Source organism: Ochotona princeps, chromosome 11 (genome assembly GCF_030435755.1).
Source record: "Ochotona princeps isolate mOchPri1 chromosome 11, mOchPri1.hap1, whole genome shotgun sequence".
NCBI classification, from domain to species: Eukaryota; Metazoa; Chordata; class Mammalia; order Lagomorpha; family Ochotonidae; genus Ochotona; species Ochotona princeps.
The window spans coordinates 43646673-43669208 of NC_080842.1; the positions used below are offsets into that span (position 1 = coordinate 43646673).

The window sequence follows — 22536 nt, forward strand, 5'->3', positions numbered from 1 at the left end:
ATTATGCTCAAGTGCATTCGCGGGAGGCACTGTGCACGCCGCTGGACTGCCGACCAGTCACGCTCCCTGTAAAATCCCGACTGGACTCGGCACATTCGTAATCACTGTATTTTTTTGACCCTGATAAAAAAAAATTATTTTGATGGTGTTCTGGTACTGTAAATGGTGTCCTTAAATTATTTAATAACTTTGGGGTATGGGGCAGGAACAGAAGGATGGTGTCCGGAGACACACCACACTTTACATCTTATCTTACTCTCCCCTATTTTTCTCACCCTCCTTACATCCTTTTTGTTAAAAATAAAAAGCATTGTAGCTGTTGGCTTGTGTTGAATTCTTACAAACAATGATTATAGTGTGCCTCATTTAGAAACTTCGAACTATCACCTTCATTCTAATTAAATTCTAATTAAAATCAAACTAACTACCCAAACCAGACCTTTCAAACTGCTCAAAGGTGCTTTCTGCAGGTATTCATATAGGTAAATACAGGTTTATCTAGTTACCTATGGAAACAGAATGGAAACACCTGCAGAAGGTGAGCGTGCACTAGGGTGGGCCTGTCGTACCTGGACTTTCCTCAGACTTGCGTTTCTCTGAATCCAAAAATTGCACTTACAATTCATCAGATGGCTGATGTATCATCTCAGTTCCCTATAGACCCCAGGTTTTGCCATATGCAGCCTTTTTCTTTTGGGCACTAAATTGGTTGTCCTGAAGTAGTAAAATGACAGCAAAGGAAGAGTTTTTTTTCTTCACTGAAACATTGTGGTGTAACCCACAGCCTACCTTCAGTTTAGGATTTGTTGCTTCTTTCCCTGAAGACAAGGCACCAAAGCCACAGTAGGAGTGCCCCTGGCGGCCTGAGAATGAGAACTGCTCAGTCACTGCCCCAGTATGGCCTAAGGAAAAGGAAACAATTAGAGTCAACATGGTTTTAATTGCACGGCATTCTGCCTCTCAAAGTAACCCATGTCACCTTGGAAACTAGGATCCACGGAGAACTCCCAGCTTGCCCCTTTACGCCCAGCCCCTGGCTACATTAGACCATATTTATGGGTTTTGAATTATGCATGTGTACATACCCCATTGAGCCCTGCCTCCTTGTTGCTCCGTGGCTGTGCCTCTTTGTTCGATGCCTGAATGCCCTTGACTCTGAGTAAGACAGTCTGAATCTTACTTTTTTCCACCCTAAACTTTGCGCCTGCTACCCAAAGTTTACAGCAAACAATGTCAATTAAAGAATACAATAACCACCCACAACAGCCAGCAGTCTCATCACTGGCCCCTGTCCCTCTCCACTGAGTCAGTAAGTACCTTTTGAGCACATATTGTCCCACCTATGTACCCAGGAGGGCAATGAACTTACAGCCTTGTACCACCGCCCCCCCACCGCAACCAGTCAAATCAACAACGTGTTAGAACAAGCACAGACCACCTGCACCCACACCCAGCACACTGGTCAGCATTTCTGTCCCCACCCACCACCACGTGATGTAGACTCTGAAAGGCACCTTTCCCACCAACAGGCAGTCTGTTTAGCAAAGCGAATCTTTGTAAAGGTGCACCGGTCACCCCACTAGTCACACACCACACCTTTAGGACCTCGCGGTGGGTTCTCCCGGTGACCAGGTACAAGCCAGTCCTTCCGAGCAAGGCCTGGAAAGTCCTCCCAGGCCGGGCCTACCCGATTAACCTACCATTGTGATCTTCAGAGAAGTCTACCACTGTGGCCACCTGGATTGTTCTCCGCTGCTCGGCCATCATAGGCATCGCCTTATCCTAGAATCTGCCTCCTTCCTATCTTATGCCAACTGCAGCTTGGCCGGGGTAGCACTCAAGACAGGCCTTCCCTGGCCTCCAAGTCCCACCTATTTACTCCAGGCTGTTAACGGAGTGGGCCTTCTAGATCATACATCACAACTCCCTTTATTTCATTCCTCCTAGGTCACAGCAAATAGCCGTCTACCTTCTACTGAAGTGCCTTGAGAGCAGAGGCACTCTGTGTTCGTGTTGTATACTGGGCACAAGGCTGGTGGAACCAGCGGTTCTCAATCCCATAAGCAATGCCTGGGGTGCTTGTCAAACACTTCACCCAAGATAGTACAGGCTGGCCTCAGACTCTGCCCTGGGACAAGCGCCACCAGCGTCTTGAGGCAGGTGGCCCTTACTGCCCCCACCCCCGGACACAGGGAGTCCCAGAAGCCCCAGGGCGCAGTGGCCCAGGTACTTGCAGGCTGCCAACAGCAAGTGAAGGCTTAGCTTGAATGGCAGGGTTTGGAAATGCAAGGAGGCACAAATAGCAGCTGTCAGTTGGAATTCCTGGATCATGAAACCATCTGTCCTTCAATTTCATGGGAAACACCCAAGGCTCCAGGCTTGGTACCTTCCTCGCCTAAGAGTTCCCACAGGGAGACTTGGTGTTTCCAGGGCAATCATTTAGGGATGCTACTCAGATGCGGTTAGAATGAGTAACAACTGTGAGGTCAATAAAGGGAAGACTGTTCAATTTGAAACTGTCCACAATCCCAGAGGCTAAGTTTTGAGAGTCGGGTATGATACCATCTGAAGTTCAAGTTGTTTTTCAACCTCTTAGGATGCCATAGGTCGGTCAGTCCCAAGCCTCACTTGCCCACATCTGCAGGACTACCATTAGGACAGCGCTCCAGCCTTCTCCCCTGCCCTTCCATGGTGGTTCCCCAGGGACCCTGCAGCTCCCACCCACTCCCCACCTCTCCCTGGGTCACCTGCAGCAGCCTCCCCGCACCTCAAGGAACACTGTGCCTCCACCCCCCAGGAGGCAGCTAGGCGGATGTCTAGGAACTTTTTGTTCAGTCCATGCCTTCCTTGCAAAGTGTCAGCCCTACAGATCTACCTGGGACTTCAAAACACTCATGGGAAAACAGTTGCTTGGGCAAGAAAAATTTTTACATTCATGCACACTAGAGATCTTCAAAAAGGTTACTGAAAAATTTAACACTTCATATTTTGCTCCAAAGGTTTTTCAAAAGGTATTTTGGTTACCATGAATAGGAAGAAGCGGAGCTTGCTTTGAACCCTGTAAGTCACTCTGACCTCAGACTAGAACCTGGGAAGGACAACAGAAGCCCAGAACATCCCCAAGGCAGTGGAGCCACTGCTGCTCCAATGACGGACGCAGCCCAACGTTCACCAGCTAAGGACCCAGACAACACCCATTTCTCTCCTCGCCTTTTCCTGTTCCTCTGTAGCTCCTTTCTTCACATCTATCTGTTCACTACATGGGGAAGAGTTTCTTTGAATAAAGACCATCTATATTTTTCTCTATACTCGGCTGATTTGTTCTTTCACGGTGGTTGGGAAATCTAACAGGTATCTTTAAAAGGGAGAGGATAGGGCCCAGCGGCATGGCCTAGCAGCCAAAGTCCTCGCCTTGAAAGCCCCGGGATCCCATATGGGCGCCGGTTCTAATCCCGGCAGCTCCACTTCCCATCCAGCTCCCTGCTTGTGGCCTGGGGAAGCAGTCGAGGACGGCCCAAGGCTTTGGGACCCTGCATCCACATGGGAGACCCGGAAGAGGTTCCAGGTTCCCAGCATCGGATCGGCGCGTACCAGCCCATTGCGGCTCACTTGGGGAGTGAAACATCGGATGGAAGATCTTCCTCTCTGTCTCTCCTCCTCTCTGTATATCCGGCTTTCCAATAACAATAAAATCTTTAAAAAAAAAAAAAAAAGGGAGAGGATACACCGAGAAAGATACAGATATTCCATCTGCTGGTTCAGTCCCCTAATGGCTGTACCAGCCAGGGGCCCAAGCACTTAGGTCATCCTCTGCTGCGTTTTCAGGCATTAGCAATGAGCTGGATCAGAAGCAGCACACAGGTGCCGATATGGCTGCTGGCATCACAGACAACAGCTCAACCCACTGCAACACTACACCTATGCCCAGAGCTGGATTCTATTTTTCCACGAACTTTTTGTGGTACCTTCATAGTCAACGGGTCTATAGGCCTGAGGGTTTTCTCAGAGAGCTGAAAACTAGCTCAGAGCCTGGCCCAGGATAGGTCAACCAATGTTAGAGCGGCAGGCCAGACTTGTGGCCCAAGACCAGCCCTCCCGAACTTTATTTGGAAGATGCGGGACTCTATGCAGCTTGCGGATTGCTCTGCAATACCTTTATTCTGAGGCTCTGTCAACACACACTGCCTCTCACGACTGTTGTGGGAGGAGAAGGGGCTGGGGCACAGCTCCCAGGGCTGCTTGGCGGCCAGGCCCTCCTCTACATCTGCTCAGATGATGTACTTGAAGCTGAACGTGCTGTCGCAGGACAGGCGCTTGCCTTTGCATCGCCCACACAGATCTTGCCGATGGGGCCGTTTAGGGTCCACGTGGCGAACCTTCACTGGGCAGGAGCATCTAGTGCGTTTACAACTCTGAAAAAGTCCAAGTGAGAAGCAGCATGGACAGACAACCAACCACTGGCAAGTCCTAGTCTGGGCCAACGACGTGTGTACACTTGGTCAAGGTCTTGTGCACACCGGATTACCTGCATCCCTGCCCCACAACCATCGGGCTAGGGACTGAGGGTGCTACTTGCGCTAGAATGGGGCTATGTGCATTGGACTCTGTTCCGAACGGTGAGCCTTTCTTTTCAGACAACCTGGTAAGGGCTCATCCCCATACCCCCTTAGAGTACACAAGGGTGGAGAACAAGTAGAAATGAACTTCACAATGAAGGCCAGGAGCAGAGCAGTGATCTAGGAGGCCCTCCATAGTTTTCCCACCCGAGTTTCTCTCTACGCACCATGAAGTGTTAATACCACCAAATATCCAATTGGGGACAAGTGCAACAGTCAGGCCCCTTCAAAGGGCGGATGAGGCTCCACTAGTTGTGTGGTCACTTGGTCACTGCTTTCCTCAGCCTCAGCACAGCGCTTGGCTAAAAGCAAGCAACCAAGCAAGCAAGCAACATGTCCTGAACGAACTTTACAAAGCCAGACAGCTTGGCTTGAGTGCAAAGCCAAGTATTCCTTTGTGAACTCTTGGGCAAGGTTGAAACTTCACACCCTACGCCCCCAGGAAACGGCACCGCTTCCCCACAGGCCTTTGTCTTGTGTGTGTGAAACATACTCCTTGAAAACACTCAACCTTCACTGCCTCACGGCAGTAAAGAACTGCTCCATTTTTCAGTTTTGTTTTTGACATTAGACTGAGCAGCGGGGAAGCTGACATCCTTCCATTCTGCAATAGAGGTCACCATTTAAAAAGACGTTGCCATGCCAAAGGCAGGCAGGGCCAACAGAAGCTGGCATGGAGGTCCTGGTTTATGTTAGTTCTACAACTGCTAAGCAAGAAGCAATCAAAACGCTAAGTCACCGAGCACCTGGTTTCTTCAATACATCCACCCTGTGTCTCCAACCAGAGGCCAAACACAAAACTGCCCAGTGTTACCTGGCACGTGATATCCTCCACGCGGTAAGGATTGTAAGACTTCTGACATGTTCTGCAGAACTGTTTGAAGTAAACCTGTGGCCAGACAAAAAAGATTCACCAAGAGCAAAAGGCCCCTGGACGCTCTGGGCAAGGCGATGCCAGTGCCGTGGGCTCGCTTACCCTGGCTCGCTTACCTTGTTGGTGCCCTGGACACACCACACGTAGGCACTCTCCCACCGGATGTTACAGTCCTTGCAGTGGTAATAACCGTATTTCTGTTCTAAGAACTGAACACAATCCCAGATTACCCACAAGAGCCCTGAACTCTCCTCAACAGTAACTGGGAGAAGCTGCCACCCCCTTCCAGGCCCTGCAAGAGAGTGGCGTCAGGTGGGGTCCACTTCTTCAACAAGCCTATCAAGGAAGCACATGGTGTAACCAAGTAAATAGGCAAGGCCCAGCAGCACCCAGAATGCCCAGTTCCCTGGGCGCAGGAGGCTGTGACAGAGGGACAGCTGATCCTCCCTCCCCAACACGGACAGGGACAAGGTAAACATCCACAGGTCTTCGTGGAGCTTGAGCGGTCCCTGGGGAGCTCTCAGCCTCTCTTCTAACCCAGGACACCTTCCAGTGTTGCCCCCAAGGTCAGGTTCACCAACGGCAAGGCCAACAGGTGGTCAGCACAACCTAAAGCGGGAGGCCCTGGTGCTCCCGTGCCCTCCTCCCTCCCGGGAGTAGCCAGCTGTGCACGGGTTTCCAGCCTTGGGCCTTTAGCGCTAGAGAGAACGCCCTCACCTTCACAGGTGAGCAGGCTTGAGGAAGGTTCAGAATTACCTGGGGTGTGGACACCCCCAGCCTGGGGCCGAGTCACTTGCCCCCACTTCCCCTTCCCAGCTGTCCACCAGAAAAGCCCCACTCCCCGTTGGGTTCCAGCTGTTCTGCATTCCCCCTTCTGTCTCAGGCGGTACAGAGACTTCAGCAGGCTTGAGGTTTCTGAGCTGGGATGCTTTCTTAAAAAGCACTGTTTCCTCCAGGAAGCCCTCCGGGAACTCCCAGCAGAAGTCTCTTAGGGGAGCGCTGCGAGGAACCCCAGGAATTTTCATAGTGGCTCTCTGGCCTGATGCCCTGGGACATAGTGCCCAACTGAGGGGTCAAGACCTGCCCATGTGCCCTCCATCGGGGCATTAGTTACAAGGTAATCAGACTCAGAAAAACGGGCACCAGGTTGGGCATCCTGACCACCGCGTGGGGTCGGCACCAGGCCCAGCTCGGCCAGCAGGGGAATACGGCCACCGTGTAAAGGTCGGGAGGACCCCGCAGCTTCTCCGCCCCAATCCGGCTGGCTAGCCCGGCAGGCCTCTCACCTGGAAGCGCAGGCGCTCCTTGCCCGGCTCCTCGCGAGTGCCCATGGTCGCGTCGCCTCGGTCGCCGCCGTCGGATTGGGCCGCCAGCGGCTGCTCCTCTGGGCTGCTCAGAACGGCCTCGCCTCCACGGGTCTCTCGCGGCGGCAGCCTGGGCGAGTCCCGGTCGGCCGGCTGCTCCCAGCTCGCCCGCAGCGCGGCCTGGGCCTCGTCCTTCTCTTCCTCTGGGTCTCCCTCCTCCACCTCCTCGTCCGATCCAGGAGACCGAGACTGCTCCGGCGCCGACGCCTCGCCCTCCTCGGGGCCCTGGGGGGGTCTGGCGGCTGGCGGCCCTCGCTCTCCCTCCCGCGCCCCGGGCCTCTGCTCGCCGTCCACCGCCGCCTCAGCCTCCTCCAGGAAGGCGGCGAGGCGGCGGGAGACCACGGACGAGTACACGGCGACGGTGCGCGGGAAGCGCACCGGCCGCGGGGAGCTGGCCGCCTCGGGCGCGCGGCGGGCCGGCTGCGGGGAGGTCGGGGACCCGGGGTCGCGGGCCCGGCGAGCCAGCGTGCGCCGCCCGAGCGAGCACTGCACCGAGGCGTCGCGGCGCGGGTTCACCTGCACCGCCACGTCGCGGCTGCTGGGCCTGCGGGGCGGCGGGCCCAGGCCCGGGCTCATCTGAGACAGCAGGGCCATGAGTTGCGCTCGCTGGTAGGTCTCGAAGTACTCGGCGGCGGTGAGCTGCCCGTAGCCCGGGAAGGACGACGAGGCCGGGGCGGTGGGAGGGTAGCCTCCGCCGCGGGGCCGCCAAGCCTCTCGCGTCGCAGCGCCCTTGCCCTTGGGGGCGGGCGGGTAGGGGTACGGGCACGAGTAGGGGGCGCAGGCCGGATACATGTGAGCATCCAGCACCTCGTCCCCCAGCGCGGCCATAAACGCAGCCTCAGCCGCTTCGCCGGCGGCCGCGCCCTAAATAGGCGGGCCGCCCCGCCCGGGCTGCTGGGGCTGCCGGGCCAGGGGGTCGACGCCGGTGCCACCGCTGCCGGCTGGGCTCGCGTCCCCGCCGAGGAACTCCTCGGTGACTTGCCGCATTACGGAAACTCTGCATCCCCGGAGCCTGGCACCGATACCCTCGGCCGATACGGAAAGAGGGCTTATTTGTCCGCGGTCAAAGGCTGATTTGGAAGTGTGCGCGTCGGAGCGGAGGCTCCCAGCTCTATCTTGTTACTGCCTGATTGCAGAACCAGGTGGTGATGCGCACCGCCCGTCGCCGAGCTGCAGGTGGCCAGGAGGCCCAGGGGCCCCCAGGCTAAGGAGCAGAACTCCAAGGGCCACTCCGCCCCTCTTGAAGCCCTCTCTCCCGGAGCAAGGTTCCTCTCTCTCCGTGGTGGCCAGGGCAGGGGGCTAGGTTTTGTTATTCGTGGGAACAGAGAGCAGAGCTACAAGCCACACCTCCGAAAGTAACCAGATCTGAAATATGCCCACACAAACATAGAAGAGGCACTGTTAAGAAAATTGCCCCCCTCCCGCGCAAAAAAGCGGCGCGACTCACTACCAGCGGATACCAGATATTCAAACACATTCATGAAGCAGTCTTCCACTTGACACGGTTTAACAATAAAATACTATATTTCACTGTTTCGTTGGCTTGTTTGAAATTTTCTTTCTTTTTTTGGAATACAGCTCGAAATGCAACGTTATCGGCATTTATCAATTGAGCAAGCACACTTTTTTTTACAACAATTACATCAGACGCAATACTCTACAACTTTACAAGGCAGCTTGTTTTCCACTCCTGGAAGATCGTGCAGGCAGAGCCCACAGGTCCCAGTCGTAGAAACTGATCAGGGTGCAAACCAAGGGCACATTTACTGAAGTCAGGCTTGGCTGGAGCTGTCCCAGGTGCAAACGATATTACCAAGTTGGATTTGGAATAGGTGGAAACACTTGTTGAAGCCACACCATAGGAAGATCCTAATTGTTACAGAGACAATAATGTGATCCAACTGTTATCGTGTATGTAAACATATGCACTACCACAGGCCACAAGCATGGAGTGTAGAATCTGCGGGCTCAGAGGGAAGTCTGGGTAGTCTCCATCATGATCAAGTTCTCCGTCTTCACTGTGCCGTACGAGGTGTCGGCCATTTCTTCTTCTTTTAGCTTCTTATAGGAAACATCTGTGTCTTCATCTTCGTCCAGAGGTTCTCGTTTGTGCAGTATTTCACTCCCATACATCTTATAGATGAGGATCAGAACGCCCGCCTCGGCCGACTGGAACAGGGCATAGAGCAGGGGGAACATGTACATGCTGCCGATGAGGCGCGGTGGGAAGGCCAGCTTCAGGATGGCCGTGCACAGCTGCACGTTCTGACTGCCCGTCTCCAGACACACCGTCCGCTTACAGTTGGGAGGCAGGCGGAAGAGCGAGGCTAAGCCATAGCCCGAGGCATACCCTGCCAAGGGCATGAAGATAGCTACCACATACACAGCCGCGGGAATGCTAGCCAGCAGTTCCGGTCCCAACATGGTACCTGTCAGTATGAAGAGGACCACCAGCGTCACAAGCAGAGACCACAGGGACACCTGGCAAGGGAGAAGGGACACGCAAGTCAGTAGCAATGAGATAGATGGCTGGAGGAGAATCCTGCCCACAAATCTAGAGCTTCCTGGAAGAGGCGCCTCAGCTGGTCTCGCCACCTTCTGTGATGGAGTCTGGGCAGGGGCCCCTCCGGAGGCATCTGTGTTGGACAGCTCCTCTGGCCTGGAGCCTTGGCCTTGTCAGGTGATCTAGATGGGACCCCCTCAGGAGTCACATACTCAGGCCTATTCCTTGGGACCACCAGCTCTCTCAACAGTGCCTATGGAAGAGAAGCCACCCTGCCCTGCAGACGGCCTGTCCCCAGGATTTCAGCCCCCAACATGGATTTTGGTGTTGGGGTTTTGAATGTCCCGAGCATGCGTTTGATCTGGGACCACCATACTTCTTACAAACAATGCAGACAGCGTGGAGTTGGGAATCCTAGCTGCGGTCTGATAAGCAGGACAGGCTGCTGGGCACGCTGGGTGTTTCCTGCCATTAACAACAAGGGAACTCAACATGGGGTTGTTTAGCCTTCAAAATGCTTTATACCATGGAGGATTTTATTACAGGAATAGAAACAAAGACCAACTCCAAATTACATCAGAGAAAAATGGTTAAGATATGAAGGGTTTACTGTGGTCCAGCATCACACCACTTTTTCTTCTGTTTGTGAGGAATTTCTCACCTGTAAGTGCTTAGAAATGACTCAGACAGGTGTTAGACTGAGTGCCAACTGACTCGATGCAATGTGTCATCATGATGTTCCCACTGTCACAAGTCACTCAGTGAAACAAAGCATACTATCAGTAGTAGGAAGGAAAGGTACAAATCCCCGTGCTATTTCTCCTTGGGACGGTAGTTAAACTGAAAATGCAGGTGGAAACGGGGAAGGAGGATAGAGACACAGAACACACCTCAGGTGCCTCGCTCCTCGAGGAAGGGAGGACAGGCTGGCTGTGACATGGGCCTCCAAGGAGTCCCTTAGACTCTTGCTAAAGTAAGTGGCAATGTCCCTGAAGTCCATCCTGAAGGATGCTGTGCTAAGTACAAGGTGCAGTTCTGCAAACACTTCATTGGCAGAAACCAGACGATCACATATCAAAACGTTGTAACTTTAATACTGCATTGCACTGATAAGTTGAACAGGAAATCTGAGTCTTCCTGGTGACAGTTCTCATTTGGAAGTTTTTCTAAACTATCTTTAATTGTTTGGAGATTGCCTCCGAATGCTCATTTATTTAAAGTGTATGCAAAAGTGTAACACTTATGTAAATTATTATGCTTAGTGTGCTAACTTTAGAGATAAATTCACCTTAAATTCAAAGATAGCTGATCCTATTTCCTGTAATTTAAACATATTTCTTCCCTTTTTAGCAGGCAAATAATCCATTTGGTTGGCTTTCTCCTTTAATCTCTGTGTTATTTACACTAAGTGATATCACATTGAGCACATATTATGCTCAATATGTTCTGAATCTATTTCAAAAGTATTGGTTGTATATAATATGTATAAATAGTGCATATTTACATATAATGTTATTCGTTCAAACAGACATGTGTGTCACATGTATCAAGGATTTCTTTAGCTCAAGGTTGAATGTATAGAAATTCTTACATTAATAAAACTTGGTTCCTCTTTATCATGAGATTACTTTTAAAATTAATATAAATAAAACACAGATTAAATTTCCTAAATATAGATAATAAATTTTACAATGGGCATGTTTCTTTTCATTTAGCCAGGGGAATGTGTTTGAACATGTTACGGTAATTAGTTATGTGTGTCACGGACTTTCTAAAATGAAAATCTTGTTCATGTTTCACTCTTTCACTGTCTTTGAATTTTCAAAGAGAGCTTAACTTACACATGCTTTTTTTTCTCCAGTCAACTACTGGAAAATTTCTAACTGGAACAAAAACATTCTTTTAAAAAAAGAACGCAGTGTTGGAAATACAGAGTTAAATAATAAGTCAATGAAATCCCTTCCTGTTTCAAAGCTTCAGAAACTGCAAAATGCTCCGGTGGGAAAGGAGAAATAAGATATGCACATTTAATCATGGCAACATAATCGACAGGCTCCAATGTGGAGAGCTTAAAGCCTAGATCTTGTGTATTCTTGGTACAATGTAAGTTTTCAGTTAAATGCTTTTAGTCTTAATGGTATCAACTTTTTATTAAAAGGAAAATGCTTTTATTCTTAATAGTAGCTTCTTTAAAGGGAAACTCTTACAGAGTGTCTCAAAATTAGCCTCACTTTGGAAAAAATAGATTGGTGTTGGTTTTGAGTTTGTCAGTGCTGTGCTTTAATGGCACCGTTATCTCCCACGGCCATCGCCTGTTTGTCTCCATGAATGGAGTTCTAGGAGCCAGCCTTTAACTACGTAGTTGTCTCAATTAGCGGAAATAAAACTCGAGTCAAGCTGCCATTATAGGAATTCCAAGAGGCAGCAGTTACCTTGAGAAGTTCATCTCTTGCCAGTGCCTTCCAGTCCTTCCCCACCTCCTAGCCCTGGGTGGGCGTCAGAGCGCAGAAGCACGCAGGTGGCTGGCTGGGGGTGGGGGTGGGGGTGAGCTCACCTTGACGATGTAGTCTGCCACGCGATTGTATCGGTAGCGGATGAAGACACCCAGACCGATGGGGATAAGAGTGCTGCAAAGCGTCAAGGTCACGGCGCCCAAGGGGAGCAGCTGCACCAGGGGCGTGTTGATCCAAGCGCGACTGTAGATCCACAGGCATAGGGGCATCAGGACAAGGGCCAGCAGTGTGGAGGAGATGGTCATGATGATGCTGCGAGAAAAGGAGGGGCACAGACATCGGAAGAGGCTCAGCGCGGGGGGAGCAGAACTCCCCTTTCCCTGCAGCTACGGGGAACACCGCAGGTCCCTGGGGGTACAAGGGGAGTCGGTTCCAGGCCTGCTGAGCACTGGGAGACCATGTACATCCAAAGCTGATGGGAAACAATCTTAGGCCTATTGCCCTGGCTTTAGAAGCCGACTGAACTTACATAATCCGGAGGAGCCTCTTCATCCTCTGTAGCACCTGGCAGTGCCTGTGCGCTCACTAGATTTGGCTTTCTTCTTGGGGAAACCCAGCCCAGACCTCACCTTTGACATTTCCAGCGAGTCCCTAGGCCAGACCCCCAGTGGCTCAAGATTGTCCTCCCAGTGGCTGGATTGTCCTCCCAGTGGTTGGATTGTCCTCCCAGTGGCTCAAGATCCGGGCTGACCAACCTCATGGTGCGGGAGCCCTGCCTAGGTCCAGAGCGCGCTCCCGCCCCTCCTGTTCGCCGCCCTCGCCCTCTTTCCTCCCAACCGGAGTTTTGGGGTCCCCACCTCACGCTGCAATCTGCAATCGTGGAGAAAGCCGCGCCAGGACGCAAAGACCGTACCTGAGGTTCATGTCGCCGTCTACCAGAAGAGACATGAGGTTGGAGAGGTTGCCTCCAGGACAGCAGCCGCATAGGAGCACGGCCACGGCAGCCACCTCATCCAGCTTGAAGGCCAAGGCCAGCAGAAAGGCAAGCAGCGGTAGGAAGCCGAACTGGCAGACAGCAGCCAGCAGCGCACCCACGGGCCGGCGGAGGTGCGCCCCGAAGTGGTTCACGTCCACAGTGCAGCCCAGGCCCAGCATGGTGATGCATAGCGCGGCGCCCACCAGCACATTCAGCCCGTGGCTCAGCGGCGTGTCCCAGAACGGGGGTTCGTGGGGTACCCAGGGCCGCGGGAACGGGGATGAACCTTGGCCCCCAGTCGCCACCACCGCCACTGTCGTCGTGGGCTGCGGGGTTGGGGTCGGGCCGGCACTGAAGCTGGATCCGGGCCCAAGACTGAGCCCTGGGCTGGAGGCAGGAGCCAGGGAGAAGTCCGCGCTGGGGCCAGGGCTGCTGGCGTTGGGCGACAGCGTATAATTGTCCGGCAGCAGGGAGGACGGCGCCCAGAGCACAGTGGCGTTGTCCGTGCCGTCCATGGCGCTGTCCTGAGGCTTCTGGTGCGCGCTCCTCGCTCGGTGATGCGGGGTGCACTGGCCCGGCAGCCGGCAGCCACCCCGCGGAGCTCGGAGGGTCAGGCCGGGGTGTCGGGCAGGCTGCTGCTGCTCTCCGGGGTCAGCGCCGCGGCTGACTCGCACTCCCAGCCTCGTGGTCCCCCGAGCCCCGCAGGCCCCGCCCCGCCGCGCTGCCCCCGCCTTTTAATCACCAGTAAGTGGTTCTGCTCCAGGGTAGCCAGAGGCGGAACAAAGACCTGACAAAGACACGGGGAGAGAAGCCCACGCCTGGCTGCCGATCAAGTTGGCCGCAGGGCTGTGCCTTTTTTTATAATGCAATCCAGAGACCCAGGCGCAGCAAGTGGGCGGGAGTGGCAAAGGAGGGAGGGCCTAAGCGGGCGCCAACCTGTGCCTTGCAAGCCAGGGATAGGGACCTGTCTCACCAAGAAGCCAGAGGAGCGAGACCGTGAATATGGCTTGAATTTGCAAACAGTTGTCACACTGAGTCTTAAAGCAGAAAATCCTGATAACCCAGAGGCTGGGGGGAGGAGGATTGGTGTGGCAGGCAGAGATGATGCCAATCGCCTGTGCCTGATTCTCTTTTGGCAAGTTTTATTTTAGAAAAAAGAGGAGGGCCCGGCGGCGTGGCCTAATGGCTAAAGTCCTCGCCTTGAACGCCCTGGGATCCCATATGGGCGCCGGTTCTAATCCCGGCAGCTCCACTTCCCATCCAGCTCCCTGCTTGTGGCCTGGGAAAGCAGTCGAAGACGGCCCAAAGCTTTGGGATCCTGCACCCACATGGGAGACCTGGAAGAGATTCCTGGTTCCCAGCTTCGGATCGGCGCGCACCGGCCCGTTGCGGCTCACTTGGGGAGTGAAACATCGGATGGAAGATCTTCCTCTGTCTCTCCTCCTCTCTGTATGTACGGCTTTCCAATAATAATAAAATCTTAAAAAAAAAAAAAAAAAGAGGAAGGTGAGACACATGGGAGCCTCAGCCGCTCAAGCCGCACCGTAATATCCGAGAGATTAGAAAAACCTCTGGGAAAAAAAATTTGTTGTGTTTGGAAGTTACTGGCAGGTGGAGTTATTGTCTGTGGCCAGGGAGATTTATGGAGTGTTCTAGGTAAAGTCCTGGCTTTATGATGAAAGGAATAACAAGAAATAAAACGGCGGGATTCCCTTGCTTAGACAGCTTTATCCCCAAACAACTCAGATGCATAGTTCTCAGAAATGCAAATCCAGCAACTTCAGGTCAGCAGGTGCATACAGAAGCCAAAAAACAAGGTGGCTCCTCCAGCTGTCAGGAGGGACCAGCCCCACAGGGTGTGCCGCTAAGAAAGCAAAGGTCAGAATTTCCAGGCTAAAGCCAACAGACCTTAGGGCTGCTCCCTAGCAGAGCTGAGATGGAGTGGCTTGTCCTTCTAGGGCACCTGTCCTTATCCTGAGAAAGGATGCTGGGACCCTTGCGTTGCCCAGTGGTGGAATGAGCTCTGTGTTTGCCGTTTGTTCTCCTGTCTCATGAAAACGTCAGATGATGTAAGAGATCAGACCAAATTCACCAAAGACACACGTCCTGCAATTACCTTTGCATCAGCGATTCCTTCTCTAGGGCAGTTTGAAGTGCTGGAGGGCAGAGCCTCTGCCAACACGTCAACATTTCCACAACAGGACGCTCTGGGAAACAATTGGAAGTCCGCAGGAAGTAGCCTGCGTTTTCACATAGATATAGGATCCTGGAGGGCAAAGAAAGGTCCTTCAATAAATCCTAAAACAAGCTTCCAAAAAATGTGGAGTGAATTCGCCCAGGGAAAACCGACCAGAGGCGGAGGAGTTTCAGCAGAGCCTTTGCAGGCTAGAAAGCAGAGTGCAGATGGCAGGACAGCCAGCGAGAGGCCAGCTGTGCAGGCATCACACCCACTGGCCCCAGGATGCCTCCTCGTGTTAAGGAGATTAAGATCCACAATCGAATTAAACAAGCAGTCAGGGGCACAGCAACCCATTTCCCCATCTCCCTCCCTTGCTTTGAAAGGCAGGTTGTGAGCTCGGTGGAAAGCACCAAAACTCAGAGGAGAGCCTTGTCACACCGCCAACACCAGAACCAATTCCAGGTAGCAGAAAGGACTGGCTGTCTATAAGAACAACAATGCAACTCAAATGCTAAGGGACACACTGGCAAGGACTTCACCCTCGGGCCAGGAAACCCTTCTGAGCAAATAAGACGAAAAGTCATAGTTCAGAAGTTCAGTAGGAACAAAATGAGAAAAATATTCATAGCTAAGAGTCCATATTTAACTCTTTTTTTATTATTGCAAAGTCAGACAAACAAAGAGGAGGGAAAGAGACAGAGAGGAAGATCTTCCATCCCCAAGTGACCGCAACGGCCGGTGCTGTGCCGATCTGAAGCCAGGAGCCAGGAATTTCTTCCAGGTCTCCCACACGGGTGCAGGGTCCCAAGGCTTTGGGCTGTCCTCGACTGCTTTCCCAGGCCACAAGCAGGAAGCTGGATGGGAAGTGGAGCTGCCGGGATTAGAACTGGCGCCCATATGGGATCCCAGCGCTTTATAAGTGAGGACCTCAGCCATTAGGCCAGCGCTCCAGGCCCCCATATTTAATTCGTTATTTGACTTTTTTGGAAAGAGTGATACAAAGAGACTTTCCATCTGCTGGTTTACTCTCTAAAGGACCACAGCCACCAAGGCTGAGCCAGGCTGAAGCCAGGAGCCAAGGGCTCCAGCAGGGTCTCTGCATGGATGACAGGGACTTGAGCTGCCATCTGCTGTTTCCTAGGCTGCACATTAGCAGGACAGGCAACAGTATGGGGTGTGGGTGCCTCAAGTGATGGCTTAACTCACTATGACACAGCACTTGCCCCCCAAAAGCTAACATTCATTTATTAAAAATTTGCCAAATTTTATATATCAATAAGGTCAAAAAAAACAAGAAAAAAAGGCAGATGATTTGAAGAAACACAAGATCACAAAAAGGAATGAAAACAGCCAATAAACCTATATAAACATTTCTACTTGCTAGCAACCAGAAAGATTACATTTAATCAATTCAATGCCATTTGGTACTGGAAGAGATGCAAATGAAGTATATATTCTGTGGCAGGAATATAAGCAGCTCCACGCCTGCACCCTGCGGGGCTTCGCCCTGTCCAGCAGAATACCTGGCAGTAGATGACAACAGCCTGAGAGGGGCGTCCCTTTTCCCGCAGCCATTCTGTTTCCAGACTTTTGTTCTAAGGAAACAATCAGACAATGTAAGAGAGAGAGCTCATGCAAAAGAGTGCTACCTGGCATGTTACTATGTACTGGATAGTCTTCTACAGATTCCAAAATGGATTCCAAAACCTTCATTATTAAGCCCAACGATATGTAGTTAAACACATAAGAGTATGCTAATACAGGAGACTGTTACGATGATACTACTATCGTATTTTATAATCAGCCTACCTTACAAAAAAACAATTAAAAAATCTTTATTTGAGGTGAGCATCGTGGGACCTTGTGTGATGCCAACCATGCAGTATGCTGGCATCCCATATTGAAGCGCCAGAGGGAGTTTTTGCCCACTCCTCTCACAGTGCATATCCCCGCTGAAGCAGCTGACTGCAGATGCTGGCCCAGATCCTGGATCCCTGCCTTCTGCTTGGGAGACCCGGATGGACTCTGGGCTCCTGGCTTTGGCCCAGGCTGTTCTGCGGAGTTGGCTCTGCCTCCCCTTCGCTCTGTTATTCGGCCTTTCAAATAAATAAACTAAATATTTAAAACAACCACAATAGTTAAATGAGAGGCAGGTTCAGCAAGAGAGACACAGAGAGAGGAACTTTCTGGTTCATTCCCCAAATGTCTGAAATAGTTAGGGCTGGTCCAGGCCATTTGGGAGCCATGTGCCCTCAATTCAGGTTCCCTACCTGGGTGGCAGGAACCCAAGTTCTTGATTCGACTCTGCTGCTTCTCCCACTTTGCATTAGGAAGAAAGTAGAGTTAGAAGGCAGAGCCAGGAATAGAGCCTGGAGCGCTGATGTGGGATGTGGAGCGTCTTGACTGCTGGGCTAAGTACCTGTTCCCAGAGTTCTTAATCTGGGGTCTTTGGACAGATCCAAGAAGCTCCTAAAATGATGTATCAGCTTTTCTGTGTTTTCCCCATTCTTTCTGGCTTTTTCAAACAAAAAAGTAGATCTGTAGTTTGCTCATACTGCTAAAGCAGTCCTAGGCACATTTAGAAGAGCATTTAATGGCAAGGGGAAATTTTTGTGATATGATATCATAGGACAAAATAAGGTAAAAAGCTGGGACCAGCACTGTGAAGCTAAGCTTCCACCTGCAACACCATCATGTCATATGGGCGCTGGTCCATGTCCTGGCGGCTCCATTTCCCATCCGCTCCCTGCTCATGGCCTGGTAAAGCAGCAGAGGATGGGCAAGGCCTTGGTCCCCTACCCCCATGTGGGAGACCTGGAGGAGGCTTCTGGCTCCCAGCTCCCAACTGGCCCAGCTCTGGCCGTCGAGGCTATTTGGGGAGTGAACCAGCAGGTGGACGATCTCTCTCCTCTCTGTAACTTTACCTTTCAAATAAAAATTTTTGAAGAATAATATCTTTTTAAAAAAAACACTATCTTGGGCTCGGCAGCGTGGCCTAGTGGCTAAGGTCCTCGCCTTGATCCCATATGGCCGCTGGTTCTAATCCCAGCAGCTCCACTTCCTCTCTGTCTCTCCTCCTCTCAGTATATCTGACGTTGTAATAAAAATAAAATAAATCTTTAAAAAAAAACACTATCTTGTTAAAAAAAAGATAAGCTAAAAGCTACAAACATTGATACACATACACTTATATTCTACTAAGTATTTTAAATATGCTGTATGTAAATTTGGAAAAAATTTCCACAGTGTGTATTACACCTAAGAGGTAATATTTAGAGTAGTTATTACTTTTTTGGTATTCTGATATTTTCCAAATGTCTGGAAACATGCATTTAAAAATTTTTTTTAAGATATATATATTTTTTTTATTGGAAAGGCAGATGTACAGAGAGGAGGAGAAGAGACAGAGGAAGATCTTCTGTCCGATGATTCACTCCCTAAGTGGCCACAACGACCGGTGCTGCGCCGATCCGAAGCCAGGAGCCAGAAACTCCTTTCCTAGTTTCCCACGCAGGTGCAGGATCCCAAGGCTTTGGGTCCTCCTTGACTGCTTTACCAGCATGGGAACTGGAGCTGCCGGGATTAGAACCGGCACCCATATGGGATCCTGGTGCATTCAAGGTGAGGACCTTAACTGCTACTCTATCGTGCTGGGCACGGAACATGCATATTTTAAAGATTTCTTTCTTTTTTTATTTGAAAGGCACAATTACAGCAAGAGACATCTTCTATCTGCTATTTCACCCCCCAGAAAGCCACAAAGGCTGGAGCTGGGCTGATTCAAAACCAGGAACTTCTTCCACGATTCCTGCATGGATACAGAGGCCCAAACACTTGGGCCATCTTCTGCTGCCCTGCTAGGCTGTGAACACCCAGCTCAATCAGAAATGGAGCAGCCAGGACTCTACTTGGTACCCATATTGGTTACTACTGCCCCAGGAGGAGGCTTAACCTACTATGCCACAGCCCAGCCCCCAGCATACACATTTTATAATCAGGAAAATATAACTGTTATTTCATAAGGCATAAAATCCAGAGGAAAAATACATTCTACTGTGTCAAAGGGTGTATCAATATAATCAAGCCATCAAGCCATCGATTGATAGAGAAAACCAGGCAGGCTAGTTCAAGCCACAAATCCAGGAGTTCCTGTGTAATAAGGTCTTTTCACTAAGTGGTAAAAACTTGGAATCAGGTATCTAGTAACTTTATAAATGGTGTTTGGGAGTCCAAGGGAGGGCCCACAGCTTACAGCTCCACGCTTGTATGGCCAGGGGAAGAATGGACAATGTAAAGCTATTTTACAAAATGAGCAATTGCGGGCCCGGCAGCGTAGCCTAGCGGCTAAAGTCCTTGCCTTGAATGCCCAGGGATCCCATATGGGCGCCGGTTCTAATGCCGGCAGCTCCACTTCCCAGCCAGCTCCCTGCTTGTGGCCTGGGAAGGCAGTCGAGGACGGCCCAATGCTTTGGGACACTGCACCCGCGTGGGAGACCCGGAAGAGGTTCCAGGTTCCCGGCATCGGATTGGCACGCACCGGCCGTTGCGGCTCACTTGGGGAGTGAATCATCAGACAGAAGATCTTCCTCTCTGTCTCTCCTCCTCTCTGTATATCTGACTGTAATAAAATAAACAAATATTTAAAAAAAAACAAAAACAAAATGAGCAATTGCTTGTTGCAATAAGCTTGATATATCCTCCATGACCAACAGCTTCCCATGCCTGCCTTCAGGTCTCTGAACCTGCAAGAGCTAACTGGCAACTGGTGACAACATGCCTTGTAACCAACCTGACTCCTGGGTTGGGACCTTCATGGTGGCTCCTGGTTGGCTGTGGGCCTCTTCCCTACTCTCAGTAGTCACCATCCCTTGTGTCCTCACTGGCTTTGGCAGCCTCCCAGTGTGTTCTGACAACATGTCAGATCTCAGCCAGCCAGCCACTCTAAAGGCGTTGTCTCCACGTGGCTCTCTAGCCCTGTGATTCAGTTACATGTTTCCTAGTCCTTACCCCAAAGGCATCGATCAAGATGTGATTTCTCTCAGGCGGCCCACCTTCCATGCTATCTCTGAGTCCTTAGCAGCGGAGCCAGGGCTGCCCACTCATGTCTTGCAGGAGGCAGTGGCCGGGGCTCCTTGTATGTGGGAACAAAGTTTTCCTTCCCTCTTTTCCTGCCTACTCTCAGTTTGTCGTTCAGTTTCATCTCATTTTCATCTACTTTGAGCCTAACACTTCAACTTGATTTTGACACATATTTTTGAAGACTTTCCTGGGAACTTGTCATACCTACCCTTGTATGGCAGAAAGTCCTGCACTAGCAAGGCACTGTCATCTGATAAACTGAAAAGAAAAAAAAAAGCAGTATCTGAAAAGCTTTTGCAGGATATTAAACTGAGAATTTATTTGATGTAAACATTAAAAGAAGCTTCAGTGATATTTCTCAAGGCTTATGGTTGGAAATTGCTTTTTGTTGAATAACCACCCAGCACAATAAAGAATAAAAACGGGATAAAACAAGCGAAAAAAAAGTTTTATTAAAATTAACCTCCACTAATTTGAATTTTGATTTTTACATAAGGTAAAATTTCTATCATTTTACATAAGGTATGAAATGCAGTAATATTTATGAATTTCAGAAGTATTTTTGGGGGGCCTGGTGTTGTGGTATGGCATGTAAAGCTGTCACCTGTAACACTGATATCCTATATGCGCGGGTTCAAGTCCACTTCCAATCCATCTCCCTGCTAATGCAGCTAGGGAAGTACCAGAGGATGGCTCAAGTGCTTGGGCCCCTGCGCCCATGTGTGAGGCCTAAAAGAAGCTCCTGGCTCCTAGTTTCACAGCAAACCAGCCCTGGCCATTATGGCCATTTGTGGAGTGAACCCTCTCTGCTCTCTTCATCTCTGTTTCTTCTCTCTGTGTAACAAATATTTTTAAGTATTATTTTGAAACATTCTTTAAGGTAGATTTTCTTGGAATAATTAAAAACTTTTTGGGCCTGGCACAATAGCCTAATGGATAAAGTCCTCACCTTAGATGTGGGATCCCATATGGATGCCGGTTCTAATCCCAACGGCACATGGCTGGGGTAGTTGCTGAATTTGTTCTGTCCTTCATCCTGTTACAGTGCCAGGTGTCCCCTGCAGACGCCAATGTACTGCCATATCCCTCATCAGCATCCGGATATGCTGTCCACTGCTCCGTCTAAGTCCCTGAGGAGGCACAGCTCTGACACATGCACTCCACAGTCAGACCATGAAACCTGCAATTCTGTCCATGGTTGAGGTTCTGAGTCCAGTGATTCAGTTGGGGGGATTCCCAAAGAAACTTCATCTGAGGTGATCCCAGACCTGATTCTTGTGTGTGCTTGCCAATACAGGGACTGGTACAGTCTGTCCCCTCAATCAGCTTATGCACATGCTGGTGGTTGCAATTGCTGGGTCAGTTTTGTCTCTAACCCTGTCTTCTATACAACCAATGGGTGTTTTAGCCCAGCCTGATCCTTCCCACCACATACTTGGCCCTCAGTGGGAGCTGCAGCCTAGTCAGAGCAACCTGCAATAACCCCCACCAGGCCCACCCCCTTGCCCTGGTTCCCATGCTTGCCAGTATGTCCAGTAGACTGGTCCAGTCTGTCCCACATTCCGTTCAGCTCTCACACATGTCAATGGGCCTTGAAGCCTCGTTCAACCCAACCAGCTTCACTATACAACCCATACACATGCTGGCAGGTGCCATTCTCTGTCTAGCCATGCCTGCCCCAGTCCTGGTTCTCATGCTCACTAGTCAGAGTGGCAACCCAAGAGGGAGGTGCCCACTGTTTCCCTACTGGGCCCACTCCCACTCCTGGATCTTGCACTCTCCAGGTGGTTCTACAGTTTAGCTTGACAGAATTTGGCCCCATGCTAGCATCTGTCAGCTGATGCTGCAGCAAACCCAACCAACCCTGACCCACTCTGGCTTATGCATGTACCAGTAGGAACAGTCAACCCAGCCTGGCTTTCCCCTGATCCAGCTCACATGAGGCCAACAGGTATTGTAGCCCTGCCCTGTCTGGTTTGTCCCCATTCCATCTCTCATGCTCTTTAGTGGGAGTGTTGGTCTAGCCAGCAAGACCCATACAACCCCCTTACCGGGTTTGTCCCCTGTTCCCCTGGAACTCACATGTTCTGGTTGGATTCTGTGACCCAGTCTGACATGCTCTGCCTCACCTTGGCATTTGCCAGTGGGTGCTATACCCTGGCTGGGCCTGGCCTACCCACAGTTCTAGCTCACACTTGTGGATACTATAGCCTAGCCAGCCCAGACAGCCCCAGTCCCAGCCCTAATTTGAACTGGCTGGTATTGTGGCATGACTGACATGACTCATACACAATTCTGGCTCTCAGATTTGCCAGTGGGTGATAAGAACTGGCCCAACCTGGCTCGCCTCAGAACTGAGCCAAAGATAAACCCATGGGTAATGTAGCCTGGCCTTGTCTGGGCTGCTCCCTTTCTTGGTTCTTGCATTCACCTGCAGGGACTGTATCCCAGCAGAGGAGTTCCCCAAGCTCCTCCATCAGAACTTCTCCTAA

At 51.0% G+C, this 22536-nt stretch overlaps 2 protein-coding genes across 5 annotated transcripts; both read right to left on the reverse strand.

Annotated features, from left to right (window-relative positions):
* Positions 1-696: 696 nt before the first annotated feature.
* On the reverse strand, positions 697-7800 carry ZAR1 (zygote arrest 1). Of its 4 annotated transcripts, XM_058670425.1 has the most exons (5): positions 6777-7800; positions 5607-5699; positions 5431-5505; positions 4154-4412; positions 697-902 (listed from the first exon to the last, which is right to left on the reverse strand). In XM_058670425.1, exons 1-4 carry the CDS (start codon positions 7680-7682, stop codon positions 4269-4271), a joined length of 1218 nt encoding a protein of 405 aa, XP_058526408.1. In that variant the 5' UTR covers positions 7683-7800; the 3' UTR covers positions 697-902; positions 4154-4268. The 4 variants fall into 4 exon arrangements, with proteins under 4 accessions (XP_058526408.1, XP_058526409.1, XP_058526410.1 ...); XM_058670426.1 differs by lacking the exon at positions 5607-5699; XM_058670427.1 differs by lacking the exon at positions 4154-4412.
* Positions 7801-8583: 783 nt separating this feature from the next.
* On the reverse strand, positions 8584-13400 carry SLC10A4 (solute carrier family 10 member 4). The gene is made up of 3 exons (XM_004579114.2): positions 12724-13400; positions 11912-12122; positions 8584-9335 (listed from the first exon to the last, which is right to left on the reverse strand). Exons 1-3 carry the CDS (start codon positions 13299-13301, stop codon positions 8823-8825), a joined length of 1302 nt encoding a protein of 433 aa, XP_004579171.2. The 5' UTR covers positions 13302-13400; the 3' UTR covers positions 8584-8822.
* Positions 13401-22536: the final 9136 nt, after the last annotated feature.